Source organism: Notolepis coatsorum (assembly GCF_963971535.1).
Source record: "Notolepis coatsorum genome assembly, chromosome: 2".
NCBI lineage: Eukaryota > Metazoa > Chordata > Actinopteri > Aulopiformes > Paralepididae > Notolepis > Notolepis coatsorum.
Genome location: NC_140166.1, coordinates 188,353,961 through 188,379,222, shown reverse-complemented (window position 1 = coordinate 188,379,222; position 25,262 = coordinate 188,353,961). Strand labels below are relative to the sequence as shown.

The window sequence follows — 25,262 nt, the reverse complement described above, 5'->3', positions numbered from 1 at the left end:
TTGCTATTAAAGCCATATAGTAGCACAGGAGTAGTATTACAGGAACCTCTAGGCATTAGTAATAACTGGAATAGTATTACAGGGACCTCTAGTCACTAGTAATAACTGGAATAGTATTAATATCAAAGAGAAGTCGCCTATTCTCAGTCCTTGCCCCACAATGGTGGAATGAACTACCCACCCCAGTTAGGACAGCCGAAACCCGTCCAATCTTTCGCCGGCGACTAAAGACACACTTCTTCAACCATTATCTGAAATAATAATAATAATAAAAAAAAAAGATCTAACCCTAACTAACCTTACTGTCATGCACTTGTCCGAATAAACTAACCTACACTGTAACACGCAACACTTTGATGAACATTGTTACTCAGCTGATAGTTGTACCCTTCCTGATGACTTGTCGTACAGAACTTGTAAGTCGCTTTGGATAAAAGCGTCAGCTAAATGACTAAATGTAAATGGAATAGTATTACAGGGACCTCTAGTCATTAGTAATAACTGGAATAGTATTACAGGGACCTCTAGTCATTAGTAATAATAACTGGAATAGTATTACAGGGACCTCGTCATTAGTAATAATAACTAGAATAGTATTACAGGGACCTCTAGTCACTAGTAATAATAACTGGAATAGTATTACAGGGACTTCTAGTCACTAGTAATAACTGGAATAGTATTACAGGGACCTCGTCATTAGTAATAATAACTGGAATAGTATTACAGGGACCTCTAGTCACTAGTAATAACTGGAATAGTAATACAGGGACCTCGTCATTAGTAATAATAACTGGAATAGTATTACAGGGACCTCTAGTCATTAGTAATAACTGGAATAGTATTACAGGGACCTCTAGTCATTTGTAATAATTGTGAAGGACGTCTGTAATCTTAATCCCATGTGAATAATTTGTTAGCAAGTGAATTCCAGCACAAATGAACCATCATAATTTGGCAAACACATAGGTCATCTGATATTAGTCCTGTGTGAATCACAATCTCAGTCATTTGGGGTTAAGTAAGTAATTTGTTCTTGGTAGTAGCCTAGTATAATGACATGGCATTTTGGTGGTCTACTCTACAAAATGCTGGTCTGAAACCTTTCACACAGAACATGAAGCCGGTAAGAAGCCATCTTTTTTTATCCTGTGACATCGTCATGACTTTTTAAAATGGTGATTTCATCATTAATACAACATGGTTAATGTTAAGACAGCAATAGATTAAATTAAGGTTTCTTCCCTGAGGTCAACATTACCACAGCCAACGTCAAAATGATGTTGAGTGTTGCTGCTTGGTGATGCGCGTTGGACTGAACTTGACATTCTAAATCTAAACCAATTAGCAACTACGAAGGGATCCAAAGTGGCCAGGCTTTCTTGGCGATGTCATGATACAGAAATTACTTAAACTACTACCAGAGAGTATACATCCCTGAAGAATCACATCCTTAGTTGCAGATAAAACAAAACAGGCCAGTAGAAAGACATGTACAGAAGGATAGAGCATGTACACAGCCGGAACGTAATTTACCCTCTCAAAACCCTTTGCATTCAGGCCATCAGATGAGTTGGGGGAGGGGCAGCTCTGTTTGGCTCCGAGAGGAGAGGTGACGGCACCCATGTCCCCCCTAAAAAAAAACACGAGCAAGTGGTTACTAGTATGACTACTTCGAAGTAAAACATCTCACTGAATGTGAACCTACATTTCAGGTTCTGGGTTAAAGTATGATTTTACTTGTGTCAAACGCTTTTAGCTTGAGCCTGTAGCTGACCTGTGTGTGGCCAGCCCTCTGAAGTGAGCAGAGGCAGTGGGGTCCTGGTTGAGGTGTCTCCGCAGGGCGATCTTGGCTGGGGAGAAGCGGGTGTAGTCAGGGAGGGGATGGGAGATGCCCAGGTGCCTCTGTCTGGCATCGGGGGTGGGGGGCACGACCTCGTGGTCCGGGGAGATAGGCAGGTAGCGGGACAGGAACTCCCCCTTGGCGCCGACCCGGTCGAAGCAGGGCGAGCCGGTTCCGTTGATGGACAGCTCGGGGCTGAGGCCGTTGAGGATGGGGCCAGAGGACAGGCCGAGCTTAGGGGTGTCGAGGTCCATGGAGCGCAGTTCCAGGCTCTTCCTGTAGGGGGAGCCGTCACAGGGGCTGTAGGACTTGAGCTGTAGCAGCTCCTGCTGCCTCTGACTCTTCTCCAGCTCCACGATGCTGATCTGCACATGGCCACCAGGGGGAGTCGTTACACAGGGGAACAAATAGCCCACCATGCAAGAGATGTCATGTTTTCTAGAGCAGTACAACTATGACAGCAAGTTTTCTCCCTGATGCACTTATTATGTGAACAATTATGTTATTCTTTGAAACAAAAGGTTATATAATGCAACACCTTACAATATCAAATGTGTGTATAGCCCATCCCCTCCCTGCCGTTCCTCCCCAAGAACACAACCCACCCTTGAACTGAAGTATACATTTTAATAAATGGTTTAAAGGAAAACTCCAACATTTTGGGAAATTAGCTTATTTGCCATCTACCCTGGAGTTAGATAAGAAGATGCATACCTTTTTCTTCTCTGTGCATGCAGTAGGAGTAGGGAGACGTTTGGAACTAGGCTAATGGAGGAACCTACTTCCAGTGACTGACGCTAAGCTAGGCTAACGGTGCATGTCTTCCTACTCCTAATGCATGCACAGAGAAGAAAAAGGTATGCATCTTAACACTCCAACATTTTGGGAACCCTGGAGTTAGACAAGAAGATGCATACCTTTTTCTTCTCTGTGCATGCAGTAGGAGTAGGAAGACGTTGGGAACTAGGCTAATGGAGGAACCTACTTCCAGTGACTGACGCTAAGCTAGGCTAACGGTGCGCGTCTTCCTACTCCTACTGCATGCACAGAGAAGAAAAAAGGTATGTATCTTCTTGTCTAACTCCAGGGTAGATGGCAAATAAGCTAATTTCCCAAAATGTTGGCGTTTTCCTTTAAGTGATGCATTTATTTATTTAGCATTTATTTTAAGTTTTTTGGACCTTATGGTGTTCTTGTTTTGTTCTTGACTTCTTGTTTAAAGAAGAAGTGTACGGCCCATGGGGACATTAACGTGTGTTGTCGGGCCTTAAAAATACATTTGATTTGATTTGATTTATGAAAGCTACGTCCTCTCAAATATCTCTGACCATGCGCTGCACCAGAGAGAAGAGCAGGCGGGATAATAGGATAGACAGAAGAAAGATGACACAGGAAGGATGGAGAAGAGGCAGGCAGAAGAGAGACAGAAGCTCTTAGGTCGCTTTCACATATAGTTTTGGTGGACTCTGTGCGGTTCTGGTGGTGAAGTTGCAACATTGTTGCATTCTTCATTTGGTTCGCCTGCGTTCACATAGCAATTTGTGAAGCGCACCGAACTTTCTGAACAATGTCACGCGGTCGAAAAGGGCGCTTGTCTATTGGACACAATGGAGAGTGGAAATCCCTCCCCTTCAGGAAGTGAAATGCGGAAATACACAAACTGCGTAGCAGTGATAGTAGCAGAGGCGTGGCATTGATAAGAGAGTGGAAATGTGTGTGTGGCTGCGAGCCCGTGTGTGCGTGTGTGTCTGTGGACTGCGAGCCATGTCTGACTCCAGATCAGCGGATCACCCAAGTCTGTCCACGAGACATGTTTACACAGTGTGCTTGTAATGCCGCGCCATGGTAATAATAACAGGGCTCTACAGTGCGACCAAATTGCTCGCATATGCCCCTAAAAATATGTGTGTGCGAACCGTAAAAATCAATTACGCGCACGCTGTGCGAGTACAGATTACAGCCTCTCTCGTCTTTTTTTTCCTCCGCCGCGAGAATAGTTAAAAAACTACAAGTCCCACATTGCACTCAAGCCAACGGTCCAATCACAGTAGAGTGACGTGACTGGTTTCATGAGAAAGAAAGCAAATGACCAATCGGAAGCTCTCATTTGGCTTGGTTACTTCCTGAAACGCCACCATTGCGATATGCGAGTTTCCCGAGACATGGAACTTCTAGTCTTACCAATAGCAATATATTTTAGAACACCTAGATTTAGCGATAGCAATAGTAATATAACGTTAATGCAACAAAACGAATGCCTTGCTTTGTTAATCATAACGTTGATGCAGTAGCGTATGCCGTTGTGTTGACTGTAACTGACATCAACATAACACTGTGTACACATTCAAATTGCGATAATCGATTCTAACATTTTCAAATCGATGCAGTTGAATTTCCCCCTTAGGATCGATGCATTGTTACACCCCTACACCAAAGTAACTGCCGGCCCACTGTGTATGTGTGTACAGCTAACTTGGCTAGCGTTATGAACAGCAGAGGTGGGCAATAGGGTCCAGCTGCAGCGCCGGACGGCCGGAGTGCAAGCGGTGTGACGTAATTGGCAGACTCGACTGTCAATCAATGGTCTACCTGACACGCAAACTCATAAACAATGTTTCTGTACTGAAGGTGTACAGTATTTCAATAGGCAACCCTGAAAGGATTATTTCTCTAGAAGAGCAACACAGCCAAAACATAGGCATTGTATGCATAAAAGGGGCAAAAGCTAAAGTTAAGTGACTGTTACTTTTGTAGCAGTAGTTTGATTTGATAGTTTATTTGATAGAGACAGCACATGTTAATGAACATCAAGTACAAAATACAAAATGTAAACATGCAGGGTTGTAGCAAGAGCTAATTTACACACATGCACGCACAGTACAAATATACATTTATTTTTGAAAAAAAAAAAAAAACTCTTTTACTTGAAATATTTTCACTGTGCTCCTAAATATTTTTGGGTGCTCCTAAATTTCTTTGTGTGCTCCTAACTTTTTTCATTTGCCCCTAGTGAAAAAGGTTAGTGTAGAGCCCTGAATAAGCCGTGTTTTTTTCTTCTTCCTTGTTCTACCCAAGATGCACAGTTAGATATATAGATAGATAGATAGATGCAGTGTGCTGCGCGCGGTATTAATAATAATAACAATAAGCTGCGGTGTTCCTTCTACCCAAGATGCCTGACTGACTACGTTTGGTCCGCGTTTGGTCCGATGAAGGCGAACCGAGACCTATGTTTTTTGGAGGACCGAGTTTGCATGTTTGGTCCGCGGACCGAGTTCGACTGCGCATTCACCCAAACAGCCCCTGTGTGAAAGCGACCTTAGTGTACAGTGTAGCGCTCCAGTGCTCTGTGTGTGGGTGCAGGGCTCAGTGTACCTGTAGCTCCAGGCAGTGTCGCTGTTTCTCTGAGATCTGCCTGCGCAGCGCCTGCTTCTCCTTCAGTAAACTCTCCAGACACAGAGAGCCCCAGTCCAGCCTCAGCTCCTCACACCGGGTCTTCAACTAGAGGACACAGCAGATCAAATAAAAGCACTTGGGTCACAGTGGTGCGTGGTGGAGGTCACCACAGGCCAGAGCTCTGCTGGTCATCGTGCTGCAGTAATATGTTAAGTTAATATGACAAATAATCCCTTTAATGGTCTAATAACTTTCAAGCCAATATGATGAATCATCTACTTAAATGGTACATACTGTATCATACCAAAGCTCACAACAACATTGACTTTTAAGCTTTAATAATAACCCTCTACATCTACATTAGTTAGGAAATGTGTAGAGGGATACCATTTAGACTGGGTTATCACAACAGAAGGCAAATGGGGAGACCGTAGAAAATGAATGTGTGTCTTCATTAATCCAGGGAAACTTTGCTGAGCTTGTATGCTCTAGCAATGCCCTGCTACACACTTATACAATTACACTACTCTCACCAGTGACTTGGGCTGGGTCCCAATTCTCCCCTTGGCCCTACGGCTTGGCCCTACCCCTCGTCTTGGAGTGCCCTTGATGGGAGTCACCCTTCAGAGCGGAGCCACAAGGAGTGAATTGCACTACGAAATTGGGACAGCACTAGCACTCAGTTGCCAACAGCGTAATGATGCAACACACCCACACGCTGACTGTTTACATTACTTACAGGCAGCTTACATCAGACGGACCATGAAGCTTGCTCTGCATACCATGTCAATTATAACGAATGTCTTCAGTGTTTATGCTTGTATATAAAAAAGTTTTTGGTATCAAACTCTTGACATTTTGTGTTATTTTGTAGCACAAGTTTATTAATCAAATGTTAGTCCGGTTCTTTATATTCATACAGTATGTCAGTCAAATAGAAAATGAATGGGTGAGACTATAATAAAGCATATACAGTAGTACTACATGGTATTGCATGTTACTACATGGCAGTATAGCGTACTACATGATACAACAGAATATGACCATGGTAGTACAGGGTACAACATGGTATTGCAGGTTAATACAGAGTACTGCAGTGTATAACATGGTACTGGTAGTGGTGGTAGTACATATTAACTTTTTACTTCTAGGTTCTCTTGATATAAATTCTAGTAATTTACATGTATATGTAAAGAGAATGCAAATTTTACAATTGTAGAAAATACATTTTAATAAATTAATTTACCCCACCCCCCCCCCCAATACAGTAAGGACCCACACTATTGTTCTGGCATTTTGTCAACCATGCGTTGAAACAGGGCCAAGAAGCGATCCATTTTCCTCCCCCTCAAATATCAGTTTTCCTCCCCCTGTATACTTCCCTTTTAGAAACTCTGTCTCTTAAACAGTACTGTAAATTTGTATATCTTGTATGTCGTAAATATCTGGATGTAACAGTACTGTTTATCTGTATGTCATAAATGTTATGATGAATTGAAAATGGGGGACCCTGATGTAAACAAGACGAAAGTCTTTCTCTGGTCTGCATCCCAATTGTGTGTATTGAGCCGTACTGTATTGTACCCATTCTGCAATCTGTTAATAAAATTTCCAATCAATCCCATAGGCGAGCGAGACGCTTCGCCAGTAATCATATAACTAGGGTTATAGGATAACCACAAATTCACAATTTTTTATTGGTTTCTCATGACAAACCATTTACATAATCCAACATATGTGTAAGAAACTAACATATTCCAGTTGACTGTATATTTCTTTAATGATTCGTTACGACAAAATCAATACTTCCATTTGTCTAAATTACTGGTACCGCTCCGCCATTTTCTTTTTCTTTAGATTTGCAGTGCATTCTGGGAAATACCATCTCTCCCTTCTCTCCGAGCCTGCATCTCGGCACACTTCCTCTGAAGCCATATTTGGAGGGCTGGAACGTCACTACCCCTTGATCCAAAGAGAAATGGGACAGCCCTACACTTCGCGGGAATGCGCAAAACGGAGCCATAGGGCCAAGCCATAGCTCGAAGGGGAGAATTGGGACGCAGCAAATGTTCCTTTGACATGTAGGCTCAACCATGTACAAGTAGTTGACATAAGCACATAATGTAGCAGGCTGAGTCTGCACAGTCCTCACAGCAGAATGAGAACCATGTAGACTCAACCACAGAATTAAGCGATAAATGTGTGTATTCCAGGTAATTTCATGTGGTTGAGTCTACATGTTTCATCATTCTAAATGATGGAAAACCATACACAGTGCATCTGTAACACACCACTACTAGATTATATGGTACAAAGTGGGTCAGTGGAATGTGAACTGATTTAACACCAGTGCAGACTGGTGTGAACCACGGGGGTGGAGCAGTAATAAAAGGGCAGCTAGGCCAGGGGTGGGCAAATCTTTTTCCTTGGGGGCCACATGAGAAATCCAGGTTGTTGTCGAGGGCCAAAAGATTCTGTCATGGGTTAATCTGTAATCCGATCATCAGATTAGAATTAGTTTACAGAAGATACATGTTCTGCGCTTCTTCTTGTTCTTCAGCATGTATAATATTGACAGTCACTGCAAACGGCATGTTATTAAATGGTTTGAATTATTGCACCATCAAATATTCATGTATGTTGGTGGTAATGGTGTTTTTTGTATTTTTGTTTTGTTTATTATTTTTCATTCAATGCTGATCCTATGTATATTTCCTGACCCCCTTCTGATCTGGGTCTGGTGATCGTGGGCTCTGGTTGGGGGGGGGGGTCTCTACGGGTCGAGGCACTAAAGAGGCGTGGTGCTTTGGCTCACGGGGGGTCCTCCGGGATTGTGGCTCGCGGTTGCCGGGCCTGGAGGTGGAGGGGGCTCGGTAAGCACTTTTTATAGTATATATTTTATTTTATTATACTTTTACTTTGAGACAACTTTATTGTCTAATCATTGTTGTGTTAGTTTATGTTCTTGGATGTCTTTTATGTATTATTGTTATTATTGTGTTGTGAGTTGTTTCGCGTTTGAAAATTGAAAATAAAAAAAGATTTGGTAAAAAAAAAAAAAATGATTGCACCATAAATAAACTGTTTATATTAGATTTGCTTCAGTCAAATTACCTGAGACAAGATACTTGCCTGCCACCAAGTCATTAGTAATGGGAGACTTGAGTGAGTTAACTCACATTCGAATCAAATGTATGTGTGTTTATTATTCTTATTGAATTTATCAAAAGGAATGAACAATTCTTTGTTGTCATATGGTGAATTAGTCATTATGATAAAAGTATTGTAGATCACAGCAAGATATGCGATACAAAATTACAATCCATGGGTAGTTTTTCCAACTTGCTCAGTGGAAGGAATGAAGTATCTGATGAGCTTGAACTAGTGCACTAAAGTCAGGTGTAATTCCTGATGTTGCTATATACCACAAAATGGCTTGCTCCTTTTGGCAATTTTGTGAGCCAATACAAAGTGTTTTTTACAGTTCCTTCTTTCTGTTTTGTCTTTAAGTGACTACTCAAGTTGTAGTCTTTCAATAGTTCCTTTAAACCTAAGCACACAGCTTTACCACTGACCACAGTGAAGAAATACTTAAACTGTTAATAACACTCTACTTTCAGCATCAACCTTCCGCTTTTTAGAGCTCATTATATTTGAGCTCATCTTGTTACATTAGCCAACATCCAATACGGCATTACACAAACAAAATGAGGATCTCTTATACACGGCCAGACGTGACTCGGCAGGTGCCACTGTCACACTTCCAATCAACTTCAAACGTCACCGACATCAATTTCACTGTGATGGAAAATATTTTTTATATACTTATATGTTGCTTCATATACTAATGTTTAATCTAGCGTTAAGATTTAATGCAGAGGCTTCAGAACTATTTCTAACTAACTTTCTCTTACTCATGGTACATAGTATACTGTTGGCCGAAAGGTCCTTTTCCCATGGGAACAGTCAGAACCTGTCTTAGCCAGTCCGAGGACTCGAGCAAAACAGGAGATAGCCATATCACTCGTCTGTACAAACATATTCTGTGGTTATGTTATAGTCTAGACTCTAGAGCTACCTTATCATTGTTCTGTTGCCACTTTGCACAAATTAGAGCTATGTTGTTTTTTAATAATGCTATTGCTATTTTAAATTGTTTTTTTTATGTCGCTGCTACAAGGCAGAGGAGCAAAATATCTTCGCTCGTTTATAATGTACTGCATGAAAGATGACAAATAAACTGTATCTGAATCTTTTATCCCCTGTATTAATGCATGCCGACACGATGAGTCAACACGTCAGAGCTGAACTGATAAACATCTACAAGCCTTGCTGACATTGTGAGAATAGTACAATGATTCAGTAGCTGAGTAAGTGTGTTATGTTGATAAAGGTCACCGCTATAAAAACTGTTTCATTCATGGCTCCTTCTGCTAGAAAGGAGACTGCTTGCAAAAAAGCTGGCAAAACTGAATTTTGTGTATCATGATTTTATGCAGACGTCAGTCACCCTCACTAGACTCAATTTAGTAAATTTGCCACAACAACATACACACGACACTAGCATTTCATTTCAAAATAAAATTCACATTTCATTAAAAAAAATAGATTTAGATCCTTTCATTAGATTTTCTAGCTGTACATGTAAAACTATGTGGTTCGTCTTAGACCTCACGTGGTCCAGTCACAACCAACACGCCCAGGTCCCAGCTGAGCTGTAATGAGAGTTGCAGAGGAGAGGTCTCACCAGGAGCAGGCTGTGGTCTCTCAGTTCCGCCATGTCCCTCTCCAGCTGCTTGGTCTGCTCCTTGAGCTGCCTGTTGTGGGCGGAGATCTCCTTCTGGGCCTGTAGGAGATCCTCCATCGTCAGAGCCTTCACTCCCAGCTGACCATCACACCAAAGAGAGGGAGACACGCACACACACAATCCGACATGAGTGCATACAGCGACTACTAATCAGATAAAATGTATACATTTATAAGATTATCTCAAATAGCTTAACCATCAACGATGATGCCCATAAAACACAGTGTACAGAAAACAGTTTTCAGAAGTGATGAAATTATACTGTCGTTTAACACTTTGAATGCCACGGACGAGTTTTCTCGTGTTTACCCCCCGCGGGTTGAATGCCCACTCACGAGAATATTCGTTTTATTTAAATTTATTAGCGATCTGAAATCATATTGCATCAAGCGAGTCCATCGTTGGAGATCCAGGCACCCCCGGCGCTCAGATGTGAAAAAAGCACCCCCTATCGTCTCCCAGATGGTAAATCACCCTTTTGGATTGGACTCAATGAAAGTGAATGGGAGAAAGAAATCCTAACTCCACATTTTACGTCTCACTCACGCAGCCGGCATCAACCGGCATCACTCCGGAGCCTGAAGAGCAGCGGGGATTATGTGTTCTACTGTATACACTGTGGATCAATACAATGATCGATTTTTTCAAATAGCGATCAGGAATTGGAATAATCCATTTGGATACCATCTGATCTCAGGTAAGGAATCTATGTTATCAGTCTTAGGATAATCACTAGTTTTCAGGAATATATAAGCGTTTCCCCTATATGTGATATGGCTGTTTTGACTGTAAAAGCGATCAGGAAATAAGAGCAGCGATTATCAGTGCGCGGCACGAGCGTGCGTGCGCACACATATACTATCGATTATCTAGCGTTTATTTGAAAACGATTCATAAATAGGCCGACAAATGACAACGTTCTAGAATATTCCAGGAAAAGGCGATTATCAGGGAATCTCTTATTTTTTTCAGTGAAACAGAGTGCTTTTCAGAATGGTAGAACACGGAAATGAAGCGATAAAAAAACAATCTGCTTTGACGATGTTGACTGAAAAACGAGTCTTTGATAAGCGACGGACAGATTAGACACATAGCCATAATTTAAAACATAGATTAGGCGATATTAACGTTAACATTGAAGTGGCCCTGGGAATTCAAGGGACTAATAATGAATTAACCTTGGGCAGTCAAAGTGTTAAATACAACATGTCAGAGCTACAGTACAGTGCTTTACAGTGAGATGTCTTCCAAGGAGCAGCTCCTACTTTGGACCTCAAATTGTACATGCATTCCTTTATAAGTCACGTAGGTGCTTCTAGACACACCTTCCTCTGCATCTCCCTAAATCATCTTCTGTCTCGCTAAATGCTTCCAGGAGGGAATGGCTTGAAGAAAGGGATCGATGGAACACCTGCACACATGAGTAGCAGCCATCAGCGCTATCCATCTCGTCAGTGTCTAGGCCTGCTAGTACAAGTAACCACCACTTTCACATCGGTGCCAACATGCAGCTGCACCGTGGGTCTGGGCGGTTTTGCGTGCGATTTTCTCGCTCCCCAGGAGCATTTGGAAACGGTAGAACTCTAGAACCCTGAGATAATACATGTAGTGAATACAGTTGTATTTGTAGTCTACAACACAGTTGTCACGGTGGGAGTGGGACTCACCTCTTCCAGCTTGGTGTGGAAGAGTCCTTTGATCTTCTCTTTATGAGTCTGACACACAGCGTGGAGCTGCTCTGCCTGTCCTGACAGTTCCCTGTGTTTCATCTGGACGGGGGGTGGAGAGCAAGAGAGAGGGATGGAGAGGGGGAAGGTGGGAGAACGAGAGACAGAGACAATCACATAGAGGATAAAGCTGGTGTGTGTGTGTACATTTCTCATGCACATTCATATTCCAACATAATTTCGGGGGACTCTTGTCTCAAGTATTCTGTTCCATGAGTTAGCACATGTAAAACGCCATATCCTTTTCAGAATATCTGGAATGAGCACATATCCCAACTCTGTGAACACCTTATTCTGGCTACAGTCAAGTTTAGTGGTGCATGCCAGTTTTGTTTCCATGGTAGTAAATAATATTCTGTTTACTCATGTAAATAAGCATCAGGATATGAAATTTCAATCGTCCTTTCTTTCTTATTCTGTCTAAGACATCAACCCGGATCTTAGCTAGTATCCAGAATATGAATGCACACGTAAACTACAGCTGGGCAATATGCGGGAAAATAAATATTACTTCAGATAATGATTTGAGAATATCATCATCATCAATATAATAATTTAGATAACAAAATTGTGTATCCCGCTAGACATTATACAAAATTAAATCGACAACATGACAACACAAGAGGATAAAATTGATATATATATATTGCCTAGTGTAATGAGGTTGAGCCCTAATAGTGCTGTAAACTCACTCCTAAATTAAGTTCCCCACCTCGCCACTTGAATGGGATTATTCAAGTGATGAAGCGGTTAGGACCGTAGCGTTTTCTGATGGTGAAATGGTTAGGACAGTAGTGTTTTCTGATGGTGAAACGGTTAGGACCGTAGTGTTTTCTGATGGTGAAACGGTTAGGGCCGTAGTGTTTTCTGAGGGTGAAACGGTTAGGACCGTAGTGTTTTCTGATGGTGAAACAATTAGGACAGTGTTTTCTGATGGTGAAACGGTTAGGACCGTAGTGTTTTCTGATGGTGAAACGGTTAGGACAGTAGTGTTTTCTGATGGTGAAACGGTTAGGACAGTAGTGTTTTCTGATGATGAAACGGTTAGGACCATAGTGTTTTCTGATGGTGAAACAGTTAAGAGTCCTTGCCCTCGGGTTGCAATGCTTATCGGAATGCATAGATTTGATTGGAATAGTGTCACATGATGATTTCGTCTGAGAGTTTCCTGGGCCACAAAAAACAGTGCCGTAAAGGATAGAAAAGCTGCGCCGGTTAAAACAGAAACGCTGTCAATATGTAATCATTCTCAATAATTGATCAGTTATAGGTCCCGGTCGACCTCTTGGTGACCTCTGCTCTGGGATATCTCTGAGTCTGAGCTCACCTTCTCTTCTTCTAGAAGTTGCTGAAGGTTGGAACGGTACTGAGGGGTCTTCATATAGGTCATGAACTGGAGATACTGAACCTTGATGTTATCTGTGGCGAGAGAGAGAGAGAGAGAGCGAGAGAGAAACACACACAAAGAAGCAATGTTATCACCTCTGTTCCGTTGTAAGATACAGCACATCTGTGTGACATCAAGGTGGAATATCAGCAACTCCGATACCAGCCTGACTTACTGATAGACTGGCCTGTGTCAGTTATAAGGGTGGGGTAGTTGGGCTGTTTTAAATACTTTGAAGCTTCGTTCGATGGGCATGGGATTCGAATATGAAAATAAAATTGATAAAAATTAAAAAAAAAGCTTTTATTTTTTATTGATTTTTTTGGTGCAAAATCAACTCTGCCTCTCTTTGTTAACTACAACAAGCAATGCTGTTTGTTATTTAAGATGAGGTCGGACTCGGCACTGCCGGATTTGTGTTCATTGTGCTGCTTTTATAAAGCCTCAAATGACGGCTTACAATATTTCATGAAAGCAAAGTGTTTTGTTTGTCTAAGGCCCCGTTTAGACGGAAACGCTAGCAGGTGAATCCGCAAAAATATTTTTTCAGATGTGCCTTTCGTTTATACGGAAACAGCGTTTTTACGGGGTGAAACCGTAAAAAAGTGAGACCACCTTCCAGGGTGGAATTCCTAGAAACGGTAAACCTTTGCGCTCTCGTCTAAACTGTCAAAACGCATAAAACGATGATGAAAGGGTCGTCAAGGCTCTCGTCGCGCCTACTGCTTACATCACAGGCATGCGCCAGTAGCCTAGAAGCGTAAACAAAGCATGTCTGATTCTATCCATGGCGATCACCTGAAGGCTACATTGGCAGTACTTTTAAATACACAAGAATCTGTCCCGCGGCTATCACAACTATTATGACTGGACCCACCGTCTGTGAGTGACTCTGCTTTGGTCCAATCACATTCCCCACCCACACTCTGCGAATCAGAGGCAGAGTAGGGCGGGTCTTCACAGCACGTCATGTGACATATGCGCCAATCGTGTGATAGCGGGCTCCGTTGTCTCGAGTTGTTACAGCGTCGTCTGCACGGAGAATTCCACCCCAAAACGCTCGTCTAAACGCAAAATTAAAAGTGAAACCGCAAGACGACTTTTGCGGTTTCTGTTCAGACTTCCATCCCAAAACGCTCGTCTAAACGTAGCCTAAGATTTAAAAAGGTTTAAACTTTACAGCACTGACAAAGTTGAACAAAGTGCTGTACAAGTCCCACAACATAAAAAACGAATAAATAAAAATAAATTAAAAATTTTTTTTTTAATCTCAAAGCTTCGGATTAAAATCTAATCTCCCCCCCGAAGCTTCGAATTCCAAAAAAGAATTCGAAGGTCAGCCCAGGCATTCATTCAATCTTTATTTCAACTCTAAAGTTAATTGTGACAATCTCCCCATGGTTAAATAATAGCAGTGTTGGTCAGACTAAGATAATCTGTAGAGCTGCTGAACGAAAATGGAGAAAAACCAAGCTCACAGTCCACTGCAATATATATAAAAGAAGCCATGACTGCCTATAACAAAGAAATACGAGTGGGAAGAAAGGACAATTTTTCTAAGATTATCACAGAGAATGTTGGAAACTCTAGAATATTATTCTCAGCCATCGACCAGCTACTCAACACTGCCGCACCCCTCCACAGTCATCTGCATCAACATGTGAAGAACTCGCATTATTCTTCAATAACTAAATAACTTCAATTAGAGCCAGCATTAGTCCTGATACAAATATGGACACAATCTGCAAACCATGCAAAAAAGTAACCATAGGAAATACTTGCAAGTTGCATTACATTAGGGATGTGCATCTCCTCACTGAGGCCGATGCGATGCACATCTCGATACGGTGCCAACGATACGATACATTAACGATACATTTGAAGCACCGGGCGATGCTATACGATTCACCCCCTGTTGAGATACGATACGATTTGATTCAACATAATGCGATTCGGGGCGATACGATGCGATTCAACACGATGCAAAATAATGATACAATTTTATGGTATGACAGAGGCTTTGGTTGTATTCCTTATATGCAGCTTATATTATTATTAAAAATAAAATAATCTACTGTAAGACAATTTATATAAAAACTCTTGGGTGCCAAAGAAGACTTTTGCATAGTACTGTCTTTTCTATCCACTTTAGCTAAAAACACACACGAGAGAGAGAGCGAGCCCCTCCCCGTCTGAGTTGCCGTCGACAGTTGATGATGTCACACACACTAGACTAGGATGAGTCTATACTTTCCGTAGCCGCATTATGTCAACAACACACGGAGCCAGGCTGGATGGATGCATGAAGCGATATAATTAAGAAACGAATAAATGTGAAGTTATCTTTGAACCCCTGTTGTCAAGCGTCTTCAATATACACCCCCCCCCCCCCTCCTCACTAATGGTACTGGTGTTGCAGAGTCACGTTAGTTAGTTCGTTAGACACTAGTTTAGCGTTAGCTGAACAGCTAACTGGCGTTAGCCATGTTGATCAATTATATTCATGTCTCCTCCTCGACTTCCACTGTTTGTTGATAACTGTGACGCGGCTCTCGCCTTATGTAGTAGCGAAGCAATAGTATCTGCTGTGTGTGTGCACTGCTGACAGAAGTGAATGAGAGGAAATTATATGAATGCATCGGTTTTTGACCGATGCAAAGACGCTACAACAAGATGCATGGCGAGTTCAGCCTGAAATTTTGCCGATGCAGACTTATTCCACCGGTGCACTCGCATCGTGAACGTGTATGCCGGCGCACCGATGCAAATCGATGAATCGTCACATCACTACATTACATCAGGTGAGCTTTACAAAACTGTCATGGAATGCAACTCCTCCATTTCCTGTATTGACCCTATACCCACAGCATTTTTTAAGTGAATATTCAAGTGTATTTCAAGTCATGTCCTAAATATTATAAATACATTGCTTCTGACAGGAATTTTCCCAGATACATTCAAAACAGCTGTCGTAAGACCCTTAAAGAAACCCAAACTAGACAGTAATGTACTGACCAACTATAGGCCGATATCCAACCTCCCATTCATCAGCAAGATACTTGACAAAATAGTCTCAATACAAATAAACATCATGGAGGAATTTCAATCAGGCTTCAGAACGCACCATAGCACTGAAACTGCTCTTACAAAAATAATTAGTGCCCTCAGAATAAACTCTGATGCAAATAATGTCTCAATTCTCGTCCTATTAGATCTAAGCTAGGCCTGCCGCGATAAGCAATAAATCGATTAATTGCCGCGATAATTAAAATGAATGCAATGATTTTGACGGGCGCGATTAATTGCTATTTGCGCGTTTGTTTTAATGAGGCGGAACCAGTACCCCTCGTCAGTCACTCTCCGTGTGGGGAGGCGGGCCGCTGGCTTTACTACAGAGCACAGCACGGGAGCTCTGTGGGGCAACGCCACATAGCTTAACTACATTTCTCAATAGTGTTGCTCCTTTTAACCAAGTAGCGTTATTTGTAGTTACTCGCTACTGCCCGGAGAAACTGGACTGCTAAATAAAGATGAAAGATCGAGCGTTGATGCTCATTCAATGCTAACAACATTAGCTAAATAGCTAACAAACGAAATACAACGTATAGCATAGCTACAACACAGAATAACGTTAATACAATTACATGCATCATTGTTTACAATGAACGGGTGGGGCTAGTCAAAGGACTGGACACGGGAACAAGTTAAACATGAATTAATTTATTATAACAGGTAGTTTCGAGTCGTGCCTATGCACCACAGGTCTATTATATACGGCTTTGGCACTTCCTCCTCATCGTTGATTGCCTGTAGTAGCTGCATCTAACGTTAGTAGCTAACGTTAAAACTAACCTAAAGTTAGTTGTTCACAAACAATCTCAACATTTGTTTTATCATTAGCTCAAAAACACAGAACCGGACGAGACAAGTTGTCCGCTCATAGGTTCTGCTAGGATAATCACAACAATACTTCCGGTCCGGTAGGTGGGCTTCAAAATAAAAGTCTAAAACACCGGAAAAGACTGAGCGGTGGGCTTCAAAATAAATGTCTAAAACACCGGAAAATACGTTTATTTTGTACAGCGTTTTCCTCCACGAGTACATCATGTGATCAATCGATCTGGATTATTTTTGCCCATCCCTAGTTTATCCTGTGCTGAAGTCTCCATTCCAATAGAGATAGTATATATTTTGGTCTTTATTTGATTATTGTTTCACTGCCTTTTTATTTATTACGTTTCCAGTTTTTTCCTCACACTTTATTAACATTTTGTACATGGTACCGCGGCGCAAGATACATTAATAATACATGTACATGTTAAAAGGATGACACAAAAAGCCAGACAGAGGGCTTGTTTCCTGTTTCAGTTTGTTTTATAATAAACAATCAAACTGAGCATTTTTTTATTTAGGATATTTAAAATGTCTTCCAATGTTAAATAAAAGTGTATTGCACTTTGAAACGGTGTCCTTGCATTATTATGCTATTATCATTATATTAGTGAATTTTTTAGGGATGCCCCGATCGATCGGCCACCGATCGTTATCGGCCGATAATCAGTATAAATATGCGATCGGTGATCGGTGATAATGCTTTATTTTCGCCGATCGTCAAAGCCGATCTCACTCGCTGTCGCTGAGTTCTGTCTCAGACACCGGGAGCTGTGCGGCGTCTGCTCATCCCTCCAGCCCCTCCCGCACGCATGTAAACACGGGTCTAGTAGTCTAGTGGGACGGGACACGGGAGGACGGCGTCTCCCTGAGCTAACGTTAGCTTAGCTACCGTTACAAAATGACCCAGTCAACTATTCACTTTTAGTTTAATACATGATGAGGCATTGTCTAACCGAACGGTATCTAGCCGGCCAGCTACCGATAGCTCCTGACATCAACAAACGCTCCATCAAGTCTAGTAGAGACGTGTATACCGGTTAGCTGTTAGCTCACGTTAGCGCAAGTTAGTTCACTGTTCAAAACGAAATGTCCCATTGAACTAAATAATTCACTGAGGCGTTGTATTAACGTTATATATCCGGCTAGCGGTAGCTACAGATAGCTCCTGATATCAATGTCTTATAACACTGATTCGATGCGTATTCGAGCTGAGGGCTTGCTGAATGTGATATGACCACAGTAACGTTATACCAATAGGTCCATCTGCAGCGCAGGAGAATCCTTGCCGTAGCTCGAGGCTACTCGAGTATAGGGTACAGGTGCAGCTCCGGAGAATCCTGGCCGTAGCTGGAGGCTACTTGAGTACACACAGACAGTGGAGCTTGTTGCGTGGTGGCGATGTCTCGCAGATAATACAAGTACAAGTCTAATTATATAATATATATATTTTATTAAAAAAAAATATATATATATATATATAAAATAAAATTAAAACATTTTTAATCAAAAACGATCAGTATCGGATCGGTATCGGCCGATATGGCTCACGACGATCGGTGATCAGTGGCAAAAAACGTGATCGGGGCATCCCTAGAATTTTTAAAAGAAAATTGAGAACTTTTGGGAAATACATTTCTCAAAAAGAAAATTCTAACCGGTCGCAATAATATCGCTTATCGCGATATTTTCGGGGGCAATTAATCGGCCAGCAAAAATGTGTTATCGTGGCAGGCCTAATCTAAGCGCAGCGTTCCGACACGATCGATCATGATATCCTAATAAATCGTCTAGAAAAGTTTGTTGTACTTTCTGACTATGTATTAAAATGGGAGAAAATATTATGTCAGACTTGGAGATCATTCTTCTGAGAAACATGACACCTACTTCGGAGTTCCACAGGGGAGCTGCCTTGGTCCATTATTATTCTCACTATACATGCTGCCACTTGGAGACATCATTAGAAAACACAATATATGTTTCCATAGTTACGCAGACGACACACAATTGTACATCTCTGCTGAAAAAAATTACCACACAACTATTAACTCCATTACCTCTATTCTATTCTACTATTTTATTGCACTGCACTATTTTACTCTGTCTATTCTATTTGACTCTTTTTAATATTTCTATTTTAAAACTGCCATAGAATAAAACCATAAACAAGGTGGCCTATTGGGATGTTCATTGATCATTGGGATTATCCTAATGTGAAAAACATATTTATTAAGGCTGTCAATGTTAACGCGATATTAACGCGCTAACTCCCGATTCTATTAATGCCACTTTTTTTAACTCAAGATTAACTAAAAAAAAAAAGATTTTTTTTTTTTTTTTACTAGGCTTCACTCAGGTGTATTATTGATGCTCTCATTGATACTATGTTTGTTTCTGGTGTGTGTGTGTGTGTGTGTGTGTGTGTGTGTGTGTGTGTGTGTGTGTGTGTGTGTGTGTGTGTGTGTGTGTGTGAGATATAGAGAGAGGGGGGTGAGAGAGAAGGGAAGGGGCAAGAGAGAAAGAGTTGGGAGAGTGTGTGTGAGGGAGAGAGAGATGGGGGTGTGTGATTAATCAGCCCTTGTGTGTGTGAATGTAACAAGTTCCTAACGTTTTCTTTCCCCTATTATTTCATGCACACTTTATTCATTGTTTTAAATTATTATTTTCTTTTAAGTTATTTTGTGCATCACTCGGTTTTGAATTTGATGCAAATTTGCAATGCATGAGGGTCATCCTTTTGTGTTAAATGGCTGCATAAAGCAAGCATTTGTTGACTCGCATGTTGATAAGAGTATTAAAACTTGGAACTTGAAAAAGATGTGTTTAAGGTATAAAAAAAAAAAAAAAAAAAAAATGCGATTAATTTGCGATTAATCGCGAGTTAACTATGGACAATCATGCGATTAATCGAGTTAAATATTTTAATCGTTTGACAGCACTAATATTTATATATCTGCACTTTATGTGCTTAATTTGTGCCCGCCTTTTTTCAGCTGTTTAGCACTTTAGGCTGCAATTCTTTTATGAAAAATGCTATACAAATAAAACATTATTATTGGCGGCAAGCCCTTATTTTCAATTCACGGACAGGCCTGTGCAATTGATGAGGCGGTGGACAGACACACATTCAGGTCTACATGTGGGTTAAGGATGAGGCTAGGAGGCTCACCCAGCAGTTGTTGCAGGCCCGGAGGGGTGGGGCTCAGCAGTTGACCAGAGGCGTAGTGCTGGACCTTGGGAGGTAGCTGGTAGAAGGGACTCTGAGGTGACCGGTATGCATCTGTTCAGAAAAGACACAGGTGTTCCCATTGAAGTAAAGTAGGTTGAGCAGCCATGAACGCCCGCCCCATAAATGAGTGGCAAGAAACATGTAAAAACGTCCTTCTTGGTTTCTGTAGCGTGAGAAAGCTTGATGCACATGCATCACACTGGAAAGGATACTAGTTTGTCCCATGTTTCTATTTAGAAGGTATATGATAAGCTGAATGTATGTACATATGTATGCATACTTAATGAATCCCCTTCGTGGAAATTCACCCTCTGCATTTGGCCCATCCTAACTATTTAGGAGCAGTGGGCAGCCACACAGTGCAGCGCCCGGGGACCAAACTATACTAACAGTAGATTGGTCATGGGCAATGGCAGGAAATACCTAGCATGCAAGTCTTTTTTATGATGTGGGGGAAAGAGGAGTACCAGGAGGAAACCGAGGCATACACGGGGAGAACATGCAAACTCCACACATAAATGGCTCTGTTGGAGCTTAAAATATGCCCCAATAAAATACAATGGCACAGTTGGGTATTTCCATTGTGTGTGTGTGTGTGTGCGCATGCTCTCTCTCTCACCCTGAGGCGGTGCAGCACAGAGTGTCTTGGCGTGCAGCAACTCCAAGGCGCTCTGACTCTTCTTGCTCTTCCTCTCAGCGGCCGCCACTGCAGCTTTCTTGGGCCGACCACGCTTCTTGTTGTTCAGCTTCCGGCCCTTGGTGAGGAGTCTGGCTCTGCGGGGCTTGGGGGGGGCCTTCACCACCGGCAACACGCTGGGCCGCTCCTCCTCGCCGCAGGAGTCCTGCTGTAAACACACACCAACAAGAGATAAGTTAACAGGGATGGTTCTGGTTCTGCAGAGTAAAGAGAGGAACAGCTGAAACCAGCTCAGTCTCTGCCCTGAAAAGGGCTGTGACCGTCGACAGGAAAATTGCATATCGTTAGCCTCATACGATAATTGCCCAAGTAATTTTTTGGCCAAATTGAGATTTCTGCCTAAATGTAATCTCTTCAGACTGCTGCATCGCCCTGGTTAGTGCCTATGTCAGAATGCTTGTTATGTAAACAAAATCCCCATCTGCCTAACTCACTCGTGTGACTTGTGCATTTTAACGTTACATACACAGATGGCGATCGCATGACTTAGGCAAGTATAACAACTGCCTTAACACTTTCAGAGCCCAAGCTTAATCTTGATTTACCGCTTGAATGCCCACCATCCACTTCAATGTTAGCGTTAATAACGCCTAATCTATGGTTTAAATTATGGCTATGTGTCTAATCTGCCCGTCGCTTATCAATGACTCGTTTTCCAGTCAACATTGTCGAAGCGGATTGTTTTTTTATCGGTTCATTTTCGTTTTATAGCATTTTGAAAAGCCTCGTTTTCAAGGAAAATATAAATATTCCATGATAATCGCCCTTTACTGGAATATTCTAGAATACACAACTTTGTAATTTTTTCGCCCATTTATGAATCGTTTTCAAATAAACGCTAGATTATCGATAGTATATGTGTACGTATGCACGCTATATAGGCGATCTGAAAAATCGATTCTCTGATTTCCTCAAAGCGATCGCCCACACACACATATAGGGCGAACGCTGAGATCTCAGCGAATACAACTCTGATTATCCCAATACTTGTAAAATAGATTCCTTACCTCAGATCAGATGTTCTCCAAAAAGATCATTCAAATTCCTGATCGCCATTCCAAAAATCTATCGCTTTTATTGATCCAACGCTACATACTGTTCTGAGGCTCCACAATGAATCCGATCGGCTCGGGTTACATGCCTGAGAAGTAAAATGTGGATTCCGGATTTTTCTTTTCTCATCCATTTTCATTGAGTCCATTCCAAAAGGGTGCATTACCATCTGGGAGACGATAGGGGGCGGTTTTTTCCACATCTGAGCTCCTACAAGGGCTGCATACCAACGGGAGACTCGGTTGATGAAATATGAATTCAGATCGCTAATAAAAAAATAAAAAGATAATTGTCGTGGGCATTCAGGCATTTGGCTGATAAAACGTCTCATCACGTTTTGGGCATTGAAAGTGTTAACGTATGACATGTATGCATGCACAAGGAAAAAATGCCTAAGTCACGACATATTTTGTTTAAAAGTCAGCTTATTTTGTTACGCAATGGTTGTTGTGTTTTTGTATTTTTACAAATTTGTTGATACACCTTGTGGAATTTATTTAAAAAATATAAATTAAAGGGCGGCTAGGTGGTGGAGTGGGCAAGGCGCTCGCCATCAACGCTGGAGACGCTGGGTTTGAATCCAGCTCTCAGTGTTGCTATCAGCTTGGCTGGTCGTTCATACTAACACAATTGGCAGTGTTAGGGGTGGGAAAGCTGATGGGTGGGTCCTGGGCGTTGTGGACAGCGACCCCTACAGTTCGGTCGGGGCGCCTGCACAGCGAGGGTAGGATCTGGAGGGAGGTAGTGTGACCTTCCACACGTTACTCTCCCGGTGAGAATCTGCGCTGCCAGGCTGGCTGCCGGCTGGCTGCACATGCGTCGGAGGAAAGCATGCGACAGTCTCCGGCCTCCCGGACCAACAGTAGGGGGGAGTGCACAACAACCAGGAAGGGGGTTGGGAATTGGCATAACGACTAAACAGTGGGATGGGAGAAAAATTGGAAAAAGGAGGGGGGAAAAAGCTTTAAAAAAAAATAAAAAAAATAAATAATATATATAAATCAAAAACTCTTATACATTTTCTGGAAAATTTGTTTTTTCTTCTTTTCCCAAAATCTTGAAAAATTACTTATGAGGCTAACGATATGTTCCTCCTGTGCCCTAGGTCAGGTGAATCTCTCCCCCAAGCAGTGTTAATTTTGGCAGCTATTTTCATTTTAGTTTTAGTCTTAGTCATGTGTCAAGTTTGAAAATCCCCTGTTGAGCATATCCGCCGGGCCGCAACAACAACATTAGCTCAGCGCAGCTCAGCGTGTGTAGACGTTAGACAGCATTGCTTCAGAGTCCGCCTATTTTGAGACCCGAAATAAGTGCCTGTTGTTTTTTTCCCCACAAGGGGTCAAATGCATCCAACATGCTTTCCATCCTCGCCATTCCTTTATGCCCATGTCGCGTTAAATACAGAAATTAACGTTGCATAAGCTAACTAAGCTAAGAGAACAGCAGAGGTCCACTAGGGACTGGGAAGGAGGGGGGGTTACTGCATTCTCGAGATAGCCCCACTAACAGGATCTGGCCGGTACTGCACCTTCTGACTCCCAATATGCCTTTTCCAAAATACAGCTCTGTGACAGTGAATAGGATATTAATATTAAAAAATTCAAATGAACCAAAAACAGTGAACAGGAGGTCTATTTGTATTAAAAACAATAGATTGTTTTTCATTTAAATGTCTGGAAGAGATCAAAAATAAAAATGTCAAATGATATTTCCATTGCCTTTTTTTGTTGTTGATTTAAATGTTACGGATTGTGTTAAATGGGCATATAATATCGTCTCATATCGATCGCAGGCACCTGAATCGTATCGTATCGTGGCAGACTTTGTGATATCGGAAAATATCGTATCGTTGTCCAAAGAATCGATATCGTATCGTGATGAAACTGGTGATTGCCACCTCTAGTGTCAAGTGCTCCTTTTTATATATACTGTTTTTTTTAGTAATAACTAGAAAGTAATGGTATTTATTCAACAACAGGTGATTGTATAGATTAGTATTAGTATTATTAAACTATGCTTCACCCACGGAAAGGTTGTTGGCACATTGGTTCCACACGGACATTATACGTTGTTGCACTTGCTTCCAGAAGGCTCCGTTTAGGTCAGCTAGTAGCAGAGGCTCTGTTGTGATTTTTAATGCACAATAAATATTCAACATTCTCTTTTGAGACTCCGCCTCAGACTCTTATCATTTGGCACTAAAAGCTAAACATTGTCACCGGTATGGCTGTCCGCAACATGTCATTAATTGTGTGCGAGAGGTCGATCAGTTAGCCACATTAGCGTGAGCTAGGTTAGCCAGTTAGCGTGAGCTAGATGGAAAGAATGTAACGTTACTGGTGAAAAAGTGATTTACCTTGGAATACTCCTTTGCCAACTTGCTGTACTTTGCTTGCAGGTCTGCAGCTGGATTATGAATAGTCCCAACGTAACGTTAAAGATAAAACTAGCTTTTCAAATAGCTCTTCAGCTAATGCTAATAATAGAGCTCCCCGTCACACTGCTCTGTCGGGACGATGGCATTAAGAAAAGTTATAATTATTTTGTCTCGTCTTGTTTTAGTCAACAATATCAACATACATGAAGAGAAATTTCGTTTTTGTAAATTACATTTTTGTGTCCTCAGTTGTGGTCAACGATATTTAATAAACTATTTAGTCTCGTTAGCGTGACATGGTCTTCAATAACGTGACGTCACGTCTCGTTGTCATGAAAAAAAACCTTAGTTGACGAACATCTTTCGTCATCATTTTAGTTGACAAAATTAACACTGCCCCCAAGCCTAAAAATAATAGAGGGAACCCTACAATTTATGGTATTGCTGGGATGTTAAATATGGGGCTGCTCCACCGATGGAGATGAATGGGCCCTTACTGTGTGGAGCCATACAATGTTAAAGTGGCAATGATGATTTATTTTGCACATAATCTCATACATCCAAAAACTGTTTTGCACACATTAATTTAGTTATTGGGAGTAAATTAGTTTGAATATAGCCACCAATGATGTCACCAGGGACATTGATTCCTCGTGTTAATTACAGCTCCATGAAATGATGTAGATGGAAGAAATAGCAATATCTTGTTTAATCTCTGCTACCTTATCATTGCTGTAATTAACATAAAGATTCAATGTCCCTGGTGACATCACCGGTGGCCATATTCAAACTCACTTACTCTCAATAACTGTCGAACTAAATGAATGTGTGCAGCCCAGTTACAAGGGAAGGGGGAAG

General features: G+C 41.6%; 1 protein-coding gene across 2 annotated transcripts in view; it reads right to left on the bottom strand.

Moving 5' to 3' along the window:
- Window positions 1-25,262, bottom strand: part of dot1l (DOT1-like histone H3K79 methyltransferase) — a 138,904-nt gene that overhangs the window by 13,648 nt on the left and 99,994 nt on the right. For both annotated transcript variants that reach the window (XM_084337981.1, XM_084337982.1), the window contains exons 14-21: window positions 20,897-21,122; window positions 20,218-20,328; window positions 13,098-13,189; window positions 11,711-11,812; window positions 9,984-10,121; window positions 5,216-5,341; window positions 1,775-2,205; window positions 1,534-1,630 (exon numbers count right to left, since the gene is read on the bottom strand). In XM_084337981.1, coding sequence (XP_084194107.1) covers window positions 1,534-1,630; window positions 1,775-2,205; window positions 5,216-5,341; window positions 9,984-10,121; window positions 11,711-11,812; window positions 13,098-13,189; window positions 20,218-20,328; window positions 20,897-21,122 — 1,323 coding nt within the window. The remainder of the gene's footprint in view (window positions 1-1,533; window positions 1,631-1,774; window positions 2,206-5,215; window positions 5,342-9,983; window positions 10,122-11,710; window positions 11,813-13,097; window positions 13,190-20,217; window positions 20,329-20,896; window positions 21,123-25,262) is intronic.